This window comes from Gracilinanus agilis, unplaced genomic scaffold, assembly GCF_016433145.1.
Source record: "Gracilinanus agilis isolate LMUSP501 unplaced genomic scaffold, AgileGrace unplaced_scaffold36930, whole genome shotgun sequence".
Lineage (NCBI taxonomy): Eukaryota > Metazoa > Chordata > Mammalia > Didelphimorphia > Didelphidae > Gracilinanus > Gracilinanus agilis.
Genome location: NW_025370168.1, coordinates 1 through 12,272, shown reverse-complemented (window position 1 = coordinate 12,272; position 12,272 = coordinate 1). Strand labels below are relative to the sequence as shown.

The 12,272-nt window shown below is 42.6% G+C and overlaps 1 protein-coding gene across 1 annotated transcript; it reads left to right on the top strand.

Annotated features, from left to right (window-relative positions):
• Nucleotides 1–6: 6 nt before the first annotated feature.
• Nucleotides 7–8,589, top strand: CDC34 (cell division cycle 34, ubiqiutin conjugating enzyme; the record flags this gene model as incomplete). Its single annotated transcript, XM_044683867.1, has 4 exons — nt 7–205; nt 6,695–6,781; nt 7,510–7,607; nt 8,455–8,589. Coding segments are annotated over exons 1-4 (497 nt in total), but the record flags the coding sequence as incomplete, so codon positions are not given.
• Between the last annotated feature and the right edge of the window lie 3,683 nt (nt 8,590–12,272).

Genomic DNA, 12,272 nt, shown 5'->3' with positions numbered 1-12,272 from the left:
CGCTCCCACTGCCTCCTGCTCCACCGCCATGGCCCGGCCGCTGGTGCCCAGCTCGCAGAAGGCGCTGCTCCTGGAGCTCAAGGGACTGCAGGAGGAGCCGGTCGAGGGCTTCCGGGTGACCCTGGTGGACGAGGGCGACCTATACAACTGGGAGGTGGCCATCTTCGGGCCCCCCAACACCTACTACGAGGGCGGCTACTTCAAGGTAAGGCAGACCAGCCAGGCTTCTAACGTGGGGGCCAGGCCACGGAGAATCCGGTCACCCTGTGGGGTTCCTTCCCCTCCCACCCCCACCGCCGTAGTAGGNGAGAATCCGGTCACCCTGTGGGGTTCCTTCCCCTCCCACCCCCACCGCCGTAGTAGGCTCCCCCATTGCTTACCCCCCTCCCGTGTGGTAGGTTCCCCCGACCTTACTCCCTCCTCCCCTGGTAGGTTCTTCTATCATTTATTCCCACCCCACGGTAAATTCTCCCATCTCTTACTCTCCTCACCGTAGTAGATTTTCCATTTCTTAACCTCCCCCATAGTAGCTTCCCCCCTCTCATTCCCTTCCCCAATGGTAAGTACCCCATCTCTTATCCTCCTCCCCTCATGTTGGGTTCCCTATCTTTTACTTCACCCACTGGATCTCTTACTTCTGCCCTTTTACACTGCCCCTACATATGTAGTGTCCCACCTTCTTTTACACCATCCATTATGATTGGTTACCGATCTTTTATACTTCATCCTCCCAAATAGGTTCTTACCATCTTTTTCATCTGAAAGATTCATTGATTCTCCCATCTCTTATACATAAAACTGGATAAATTGTCTTCTCTTTGAGATATATACCTAAGAGTGGATTCTATACATACACATACACTTGCAAACAAGTTTGGGGTAGGTTTGCGAACACAGCAGGGTAGATTCTATTTCTATATCCTCTACCACCACCACACATGCAGGCTATATCTTTCACATACTTGAGTACACATAATTTTCGTATATTTACCTATGTATATAAAATGCATAATACATTCTCACGTGATCTACATACACATTATAGAGATGTAGTGTGCATGCTGCATGATAGATTCTCCAATCTCTCACACAAGCATTGTAATAGATTTTCCCACATCTTACTCATGTTCACACAACAGATTCTCCCACAGAAGATTGATGATAGGCTCTTTCTTATGCAGATATGATAGAGTCCATGTACACACACACACACACACACAGTAGATTCTTCACCCATACATATAGGCCCCTACATACATAATATTCTCCAACATATACAAGATAGATTCTCAATACACACAATAGATTCTCACACGTAGAGGATATATTCTCCATATACATATCACACATACACATACAATAGACTTTCCCCATGTAAATAAGAAGATAGATTTTCCCACACCCATATGGTGTGTGTCTCCCTCCCCTAGCAATAGATTCTTTTACATACATTTATATATAAGCTAGATTCTCCATACTTTTAATAGATTTTCTACTTCATTCCACCCTTAAAATAGATTTCTATACACACACATAAATTATTGTTCCCCCTAGATTCTCAATAAATTCTCATTTCTTACACATGCAGGCATTGATATGGTTTTCTTATATGTGCATACACAATAGATTCTCTTATTTCTTCACATTTGTATATTTTCCTGTCTAACATCCATATACAGAATAGATTCTCTCATCTCTTACAGAACTAACTCTCTCTCTCTCTCTCACACACACACAGAGTTCTTCCATTTCTTTTACACACACTCCATTATTTCTTACAATACACATATACAGAGGATCAGTTCTTCCATGTATTATACACAAATACATAAAGACTAGATTCTTCCATCACACATATCACATATACCTTAGGATTCCCCCATCTTTTACATACATACACACATGGTTCCCCCCTCTTAGACACACATGCACATCAAGTCCCCCCATCTCTTATATAAACATGCTGTATTCCTTTAGATCTTATAAACATGTACACATTCCATATATTACTGGTTCACACAATAGATTTTCATATCTTACACACAAACACATGTGGTTGCCCCATCTTTTAAATGGGCATGTTTGCACACACAAACATGACTGCATTCAAGAGAGGTTCCCCCTTCTCTTAGATATACCCTAGCCCACAGCCCTTTCCTAGATCAATCTCTTCTACTTCAAATATACACATCTTCCTCAGCTTTCTGACTTATTTTAGTCAAGTACTATATCAGGAGTGATCATTTGCCCTCATTTTTATTACCTCCTTAATTTTTATTTTTGTTTTATTTTATTACCCCTTTATTTTTACAAGTACTCCCAAAAAATTGTACCTTTGAATTCCCTTTTACCTCCTTTTTCCCAACATTCATTTTACTATCCTTTTTAACCAAATGTCTTCAGGACAAGTCCAATCCTTTTTATTTTTTCTTCTTACCCCTGAACCACCACTGCTACTCCCATCCCTAATGACATTTTCCCATATTCTCTCCAACCCTAAAAGAAAAGGATACTTTTCCTTGTTCTTATTTAAAGGGTTGTGATGTGATGCCCCTTCATTAATTCTGGGTTTCTGTTGCCCCACCTTGCTGTCTCCATGCTCCTTACCCTGTTTCCCATTCTTCTCCCCTCCCCAGAGGAAACAAAGAGCCCTGGATATAGCAGCTCTCCAGTCCCTCATGGTGTCCTTTGGAGCTAGTGGAGTGCAGAGTGAGCTATTGTTGGGGAACACAGGGTCTGGCTGGGGGAGGAGGCTGGTTTGGAACTGAGTTGGGAAGCAGGCTCTTTGCTTACTGGACCCAGAAGGCTGTTGTTACTTGGAGTCTTCCAACAAAAAGCATCCCAAGCTGCCTAGGCAAATCAGAAAATGACTGAGAGTAGCCACATTGGCATTCAGGAGGTGGGGGTTCACCCTCCCCGTTCCCAGGCCTATTTGTGACAGGCCAGCTCAGAAAAGTATGTGCCTGGTAGAAGCAGCCCAATAGAACAATTTAGTAATCCTTCAAGCCCCATGCAGGCAAAAAAAGATCATATCACTTCCCAACCAAGTCCCTGTCACTCCTCTCTCCCTGCAGGGCCTGGGCAGAGATCTGTTGTTTCATTTCCAAATTAAAGACAGACTCTTGTTGGGGAGGTTTGCTTCTCCTTGGGCCCTCCGATAAGGATCTTAGCATCCTAGACTTTTACAAGGAAAAGTCAGGGCTTTTATTTATCCCCTAAAATAGACTTCCCATTTTCCCTCTGTTCTTTTGACCCTAAGGCCAGCAAATTCAATTCAATAAATGTTTGTTCTTGAATAGTCTCTCCAGAGACCTGAGCTTTGGGGTTTTGGTAACATTGATCATTTTCCCCCCCTCTTTTTATGGGCAATATTTTATCAGCAGGAATGTTATCATTCCAAATGGTTTAGATTTCATTTGCTTTGGCTCTATTCTGCCCTGTTGAGGGGGAGATCTGGACCAGAACTGGAGTAGAATTACCAGACAAGAGGTCAGCCCTGACTCCATGGATCCAGTCCACAACCATGTATTAAAACATCTTTCTTTGAGCATGCACAGCCTTTCAGACCCTGGTCTTGGATTGCAAAGTTATCTCCCTTACCCCCACAGGCCCAGGGCATCCTGGTTTTTCTTTGGCCCAGAATACAAGTTGAAGCTGTGACTGAGCCAGATCAACTGGGAGAAACTACAAGAGATCAATGAGGTTGTTCTGAGGGTGGCAGGCAAGGGGAAAGCTGGTGCTGGCAAGGCAGATGTCTGTGTTTGCATTATTGTGCTAATCTTTTAACGGCTGTTACCCAATGGGCTAGGGGCCCAGCTGCCAGTTTTGTAAAGGGTGTAATTCCAGAAGTCTCACAGGCCAGTGTGACTGGTGTTTGTTGTTGATTTGGGGTGAGGCCTTAAAGGATGTAAGATGAGGCTCAGGATATGAGCTCTGGGTTGCAGACCTGGACTGGGCCTATCAACCTAGACCTAATTTTCTCATCTTTCCCAAAAAGAAGGAATTATGAGTGGGGAACATGGGACTAGCATTTGTGTTGAAAAGTTTGTCCTCTTTAGTAGTAATAGTTAACTATTTTATCCTTTTAAGAGAAAGTTATTTTTGCCTGCTAGGACATATGCTATCACTAGCCAGCTCTACCTTTGATCATCAATGGATTACCCAGAATCCTACCTATGGGCTTTGCTGACATCTGTCTGTTATTTGGTAGAATAAATCTATTATAGGTTGTTCCCTGTTAGACACTGTCTCCTGGACCCGTTTATAGATTTCATACAAGTTTCTAGACTGAGCTGGAAAAGACACCTTAAAAGATCATCTAGTCTATCTTTCTCATTTTACAGAGAAGAAAGAAGAGTCTGAGGCAGAGAATCCTAGGATTAACTCACATATAGTTCAGCATGACATGAATCATATTCAAATCCACTCTACCATTGGTCCTAGATGGTGTGTGTCAATCCACTACCCTAAATCCCAGTTTGCACACACCCCTCCCCCCCCACCTCTGTAACTTTTTGGACCCAAATATTCTTCTCTGGATATTGATTCCTCTATGTGTATTGCTGCCTCCATTAGAATGTAAGCTCCTTGGGGACAGGGACTGTCTTTGCTTTTCTCTTTGTATCCTCATTGCTCAGTGCAGTGTGTGTGCTTAGCACAGAATAAGTACTATTTAATAAGTTATTTTTCCTTCAGCCCTTTGTGTATAGGAGATGCCTGTATATGGAATATATAAGAATGTTATAAACCATAAGAAATGAGTGGGTCTTCTAGCTTTTACTTAAAAAGGGACCTGTCTAGTATCATATATCTTTTTGTTCTTAGGAAATTATCCTCCTGTTCTGTTTGGAGGTAGCTCAACAATTTTCTGCCTGAATCCTGATTAGAATGGATCTGCTAGAGGGTCTCAATCTGGATATCTTAGGATTCCTGATTCAGAAGAATTGAACATAACTTCTTCACCAATTCTAGATATATTTTTTTGGCAGAGATAGAAGAGGATGAATCTCTTGGGTAGTATATGCTTAGACTTGTATTATACTTCCTTCTGATACATTTTCTTTTATCTGCTACAGTCTTCTGTTGATGACTGCTTCTTTAAGAACCTGCCGGCCTCAAAAACTAACCAACTTTGTTCTCTGAATCTGAAGTCAGGGTTGAGAGTTGAGATATTGTGTGTATTTGTAAGAAATAAATTGGAAACTAGGGGCCATGAACTCTCTCTGCTTAATTTTTCCAAAAGAGATTCAGAACTTGGGGGCAGGAGGGACTGCTGGATGTAATTTGGCACCAGTTGTACCTTTGAGAGCTTATTATTGGATAAAGTCATTCTCCTGGAAATATCTATGATTGTCCTTTATCGCAAAGAAGGGTGACATATGCTGGTCAATCTCCAGGCACTTTCAAACAGTTAAGATTCAGGGGCTAAGCAGCTTCCAGTAACAAAAACATCTGAGTTGTACTTCCTCTGTTTACCTGCTTCACCAGCTGGTCAGCCAAGAAGGAAGACAACAAAGCTGTCATCACAAAAGGTTTGCAACACACTGGCACAGGTTACATCAGAGACCCATGTTCAAGTCATAGCCAGTAGAGGAAATTGAGTTTTCTTAAATCAAGATCCCCAGCCCTCTTTAAAGTCCTTGGACGAAAAAGTGCTTCAGCAAGCCTATTGGACCCTTCCAAGGACCATTAGAAACCCAGCTGGGTGCTGGCAGAGAGTTCCCTTTCCAAGGCCAAGTAGGACTGTGAACTGATCTTTCTGGCATACATTTCCAGCCTGGAACCCTTAGAAAGCTTCAGAATCTGATCACTAGAGTAGAAAGGAAAATGGGTAACTTGGATGATAATTTTGTCAGGGAAGAAATGAATGATAGACACTCTGCTCTCAGCAGCCCAGAAGGGTGCCTGAAGCTTTAAACTAATTATATAGAAAGCAGAGTCTGACCAAGTAGGCTCCAGGAGAATTACTGGCCTAACATGGACACAGAATAAGTTTTTGTAAAGGGAGTAGACTGTGTTTAAGCTAATATGAAAAGGGAGGGGGCAGGGAGGGGTACAGGAAGAAATCTATACCTCTCTTTAGGGCCATGGCTCTCTTCATGTCTTTGAGGCTAGATGAAGTGATTTGTTGAAAGCCATAAAGTAAATGGTAGAATCAGACCTAGGAACCAGGGTGTCTTCTGTCCTATCCAGTAACAAAAGTTCTTTTTTTTTTTTTTTAAACCTTTACCTTCTGTCTTAGAATCAATACTGTGTATTGATTCTAAGACAGAGTGGTAAGGGCTAGGCCATGGGAGTTAAGTGACTTGCCCAGGGTCACACAGCTGGGAAGTGTCTGAGGCCAGATTTGAACCCAGCTGGGCCCTCCTATCTCTAGGCCTGGCTCTTAATCCACTAAGCTACCCAGCTGCCCCCCATTAACAATAATTCTTAATGCTTTAAGTTTCCCAAAGCACTTTCTTCCCAACATCCCTCTGAGTTAAGATCATCATTGTTATTGGCCCCATTTTAAAGGTCAGGAAACCGAGTTATAAAGAAGTTAACTGGCTTGCCCAGAATCAAACAGCTAATAAATACCTTGGAGGCAAGATTGGAACCCAGGACAAAGCCAGCATTTTTCTCCTTTACCAGGAGACATAGGAACATGCTGACATTCCCTTCTCATTCTTTTTTCCCTTGTTACTTCCCTCCTCAGGCCCGCCTCAAGTTTCCTATTGATTACCCCTACTCCCCTCCAGCTTTCCGCTTCCTCACAAAAATGTGGCACCCGAACATCTATGAGGTAAGCCCCAGATTTTTTCTGCCCCATAGGATTCCTGTGGTTTTTATGAGTCCTTCTGAGTGTGTGTGTATGTTGAGGGGTGGGTAGAGGGTTACTTAGCCAGACAAGTATTAACATGCCTGCTTTAGTAGGACTCACACTGTGCAAGAGCCTGATGGATAGTACTAGGGAAGTAAAAGGCAGGGCCCCACCCTCAATGAGCCTACAGTCTGCTGACCCATCTTGGTGCACATGCTCACTCTGAGCTTTAAGAGGGGAGTGAAGATGAGCCTGCCTTGTGCTGTATCCCAGAACACTTATTTGTCTTGTACAAGCCGAAACTTGCCCTGGAACTGGACCAGTTTAGTCTCTGACCTGAAACCAGTTTCAGGGTGGAGGGTGTTTCAGTTTGAAAGTGGCATGGATATGAACAAGCTGGCAAGTAGGGCCTTAAGTCAGCCTAAATGATGGATGAAGTTAACTTGTGCTGTCCATCATGGTCTGTGAGACTATCTTTGGGCATGTAAGTACTTGTGTCTCCCAGCCAGAGAACAATAGGGTTTATTTGAGGGAAGGTCACTATCTCCCATGTCAGTGTGACTCTTCTCCCTCCAGAAAAGAATTAGACTTGATTTCCAAGCTCACTACAAAGGCTGATCTCTCTTTCTTTCTCTCCATCCCCACCTCCTTCCTCTTCTCTCTCTCTTTCTTTCTCCCTTTCTCCCCTCCCTCCCTTCTCATATGGCCAGACTGGGGATGTTTGTATCTCAATCCTTCACCCTCCAGTAGATGATCCCCAGAGTGGAGAGCTTCCCTCTGAGCGATGGAACCCCACCCAGAATGTCAGGTGAGTTCCCTCAAAGGGGAGGCAAGATCCCACTGAGAAAAGGGGATTGATTCATAGCTATATAGGTCTTATACTTTGAGTTAAAGTTCTCTCCAGAGGGTGAGTTGGATCTATAAGATCTAAATGCATTGAAACAACCTACCTGATCAAGACCAGATTGAATCACTTGACCCCTTACTTGTTGAGACCCCAAGTAGCTGTTTTGGGTATCAGTTCACTTGTCATCTCTCTCAAAGCTTATCTGCATGTTTTCCTTTGGAAGATACTTCAGGTTGGGACACTCACAGAGAGAGATGGTAGGAGTGTTAAGATGGGATTGCTGCTATCTATATCCCTCGTTATGTTATAGTAAGGTCAGGAAGGAAAAAGACCTTGTACATTTGGGGTAGCAGAATTCTCACTTTACTGTTCAGGAAGCTGGACTTCAAAGAGAAGTGATTTGCCCAGTCCCACAACAATTTAATGACTTGGAGAAAAATGGAGATAGTAGGGGATATGTTTTTATCCTAGCACACTCAGCCCATGTGCTTAGCCAGTACTCTAGGATATTATACCCCACTGCTTCTCATCCACTGGGCCACATCTCTTCTTGTTCAAGTTACTTAGAAACACCACCCCCTTTGCCCACCAAAGCCTTTCTCTCTAGGGCCTTTGTCTAATTCTCAAAGGCTGTCTCAGGTGGGCACTTTTCTTCCCTTTATGGCCTTTGGGTGGATATGTCTGTGTGCCATGCAAGATATCTGGTATTCTGAAAGGTTCATGCTAGCCATGAGAGGATCTCAGCCTTGGGGTGTTTTCTGAATAGATGTCTTCAGTACAATTTTCCTAATCTTCCTTTGCTGGGTAGGACCATCCTCCTGAGCGTGATCTCCCTCTTAAATGAGCCCAATACCTTCTCACCAGCCAACGTGGATGCTTCTGTGATGTACAGGAAATGGAAAGACAGCAAAGGGAAGGACCGGGAATATACAGACATCATCCGGTGAGTGGGAAGAAGCTTCCTGTTAGGCCCTTCTCATTCCTATGGCACTTTATAGTTGGCATAAGGATCTCTTCACAACTGCCTTGGAACGAGCGTCCTTGGGAGGAATTCCAAGAGGATGCTTCCTCCTTACTCTGCAGAGGAGGAGGCGATTAGAGGTCAGAGGCAGGGATTAATGTGCCAGTCAGTAGCCAAACCCCTCCTCTTCTGGCTTGGGACCTGGGGCTCTTCCCATTGTGCCACATCGTGCATCAGCTGAATGGTCCACATGGGTATTTTCTGTGGATGTAGAATAGTCTTGTTCAGCAAATATTCAATGCCATATATACATATATGGCCTCTGAGTTCCCTTCTTCATGGTTGAATTGTTTCAGTGTGTTCAATTCTTTGTGACCCCAATTGGGGTTTTCTTGGCAAAGATTCTGGAGTAGTTTGCTATTTCCTTTTCCAGATCATTTGACAGATGTGGAAACTAAGGCAAACAGGGCTAAGTGACTTGCCCAGGATCACACAGCTAGTAAGTGTTCAAGGACAGATTTTGAACTCAGGTTTGTCTGACTGCAAGTCTGGCACTATATCTACATTGCTATCTAGGTACCCCTGAGTTCCCTTCTAGCTCTCAGATTATATGATTCTCATCTATATTTTATAGATGAGGAAATTGAGGTTCAAAAAGAACTTTAATCAGAAGGAAGGTATATGAGAAGAAGAGGTCCTGAATAAAGGACCCTTGTTCATTGTGGTAGTGTATTATGATCAGACCATTATAGAGTGAGAATTCTAGAGGGCACAATAGATTCAGATAGAGAAGGAATGGGCATGGTTAGGGTTGGTTGGAGAAGGTTAAGAACTAGAGAACAGGGAGTGAGAGGAAAAACAGAACCAGTTCAAGAAAGTACTGAAGGGTGGAGGGATTAGAGATCTTGAATGAGTGAGAGTGAAAGGGTGGGCTTCTTGGTACTTTGTCTGGCAGGACATTGCCTGACTGGCTTCTTCCCCTCTTCCAGCTTCCTGTTATCTTATCCCCATCCTCCTCAACCCTACCGCTAACTGTCCTGTTCCACATGTGTTCAGCTTTTCCATTGTGCCTTTGACATACCTGTGCCATTATTAATAACCAGCCTGTTCCCCTACCCCACCTCAGCCACACCCTGAGCTGATTGTACCCTGGACTGCATCACTGTTGCCTTCATATGTTCCTCTTTCTGTTGTGGTTTTTTCTTTTCTTCTCCACCCCTCTTAAATATATCCTAACTCCATATGACCCCTAGTTCCTCTATCATTCATAATTTTTTTTTAGGTCCTTATGACTTTCGTTCTTTTTTATTTTCCTCCTCTCAACCATAAGCTTATAGTTAATCAATTCAACTCTACCTTTTGCTTTCAGTTACTTTGGTCTTTTTCTCTTGCTATTCATTCCTGCCAAACCCTGCCAGGTACACCTCAAATTTATGTTATCTAAATTCATCTAGACCAGTGATTCCCAAAGTGGGTGCTGCAGCGATCCAGGGGGACGGTGATGACCACAGGTGCATTTATCTTTCCTATTAATTGCTATTAAAATTTTTTTAAAAATTAATTTCCAGGGGGCTAAGTAATATTTTTTCTGGAAAAGGGGCGGTAGGCCAAAAAAGTTTGGGAACCACTGCTCTAGACCCTCACTCCCCCCAAAAGGTATTTCCATCCTTTCTTCTTCAATATTCCCCCAACCTCTGCCCTCTCAGCTGAGATTGCTGTTGATCAGTTGTTTCAGTCGTGTCCTGTTCTTTGGGAACCCCATTTGGGGTTTTCTTTATGAAGATATTGGAGTGGTTTGCTGTTTCCTTTTCCATCTCATTTTATAAATGAGGAAACTGAGACTTGCCCCCGGCACACATAGCTAGTAAGTGTCTGAGACCAGATTTGAATGCAGATCTTCCTGACTCCCCACTTGGTGCTCTATCTGCTGTGCCACCTAGCTGCCCTAAAAACATTTAGTGTTCTTGGTAAAGATACTGGTGGATGGTTTTGTCATTTCCACTGTGCCACCTCAGCTGAAAACCTCACCTCTTTACTGAAAAGTTTAAGGCCATTCCTGTGTGCTGAACAATTTATCAAGTGCTGCAAATACAGATATAAAAAATAGAAGCAATTCCTACTCTTCAGGAGCTTACATTCTATTGGGTAAAAAAGAAGCACCTAAATAAGTAGATAGAGAATAAATGTGTAGAGAATACATAGAGGGTAGTTGAGGGAAAGAGATATCGCCTATTGGGAATCGGGAAAGGTTTTTCTGTAGATGTTGGAGTTACATGACTGTCACCTTTCCCCCATCTTCTTTAGCAGGTTATCCACTCAATTATCCCTTCTCTATAATCTCTACAATACCTCCTTATCTACCTATATTTTTCCCATCTACCTTGAAATATGCCCATCTCTCTTATCCTTAAAATACTTTCACTAGACCTTGCCATCCCCTCAGACTATCATCCTGTATTTCACTTCATTTTTCAAACGCATAGAAAAAGTTGTCTATATTCCTTGTCTGCACTTTATTTTTCCAACTCTCTACATTCTGACTTCATCCAACTGAAATTACTGATCTCTTAATTACCAGATCTGATTGACTTTTCTCAGCTCTCACCTTTCATGACCTCTCTGCTTCATTTGACACTGTTGACTACCCTTTCTCGGATACTCTTCCCCCCTGGGTTTTTATTATACCTGTTTGATTCTTCCTTCTCAGTCTCCTTTGCTGGCTTCTCATCTTTTGTCTTGTCCTCACTGTAGGTATAGCTAAAGATTCTGTCTTAGACCTTCTTTTCTTTGTATATACTCTTTATTTCTTGACCTCGTTAGTGGGTTTAATTATAATTTCTGCAGATAATTCCCAGTTCTACATACCATCTAGCTCTCTTGTCTCTCATCACCAGCTGACTTGGGAATTATAAACTGGATAGTCTAGAAACATCTTAAAATCAACATGTCCAAAACTAAACTCATTCTCTTTTTCTCCAAACCCCACCCCTCTTCTACATTTTCCTCTTTCTACCCAAGGCACCAAATGCATTTATTCTAGACTTTGTCTCGTTTCATTTGGTGTTAACCTCAAGTCCTCAATTTCATTCCACATATCCAGATTTTTGTCAGTTTGTTGATTTTTGTCAGTTCTAGATCCCCAGCATAACTCAAATCCAACTTCCTCCTCTATTACAGTCACAGCAGCAACTATCTTATTTTAGGCCTCAGATCTCCTTAATTCGATCTTGTTTTCCACCCTGATGCTAAAATTATTTTCCTTAAGAATAGATCTCACCTCATTACTTTCCTGCTCAATAAACTCCCATGGCTCCCTTTTGCCTCTAGAACAAAATAGCAACTCTTTGAGACTTTAAAGCCCTTCACAGCCTTTTCCCAGCATCCTTATACATTCTTGCCTTTTGTCTGACAATTCAAGCAAACTGATCTCTCTTTTCTTTACATATTCCTCCTTAGTACCCCACCTCCCAGCTCTTGCCTTTGCTCACCTCATAGAACCCCTCTCAAGATAAAGCCATGTGTACCACTTTTTACATGAAACCTTTCTTGTTTTCCATAAATGTTAGTGCCCTCACTTTTTCCCTTCCTCCCTCCCTTAACTATCTTGTATTTAACTACTATGTGTTTTATTTGTATTTTTTCTTTAGATATTTTCTTTATAATTT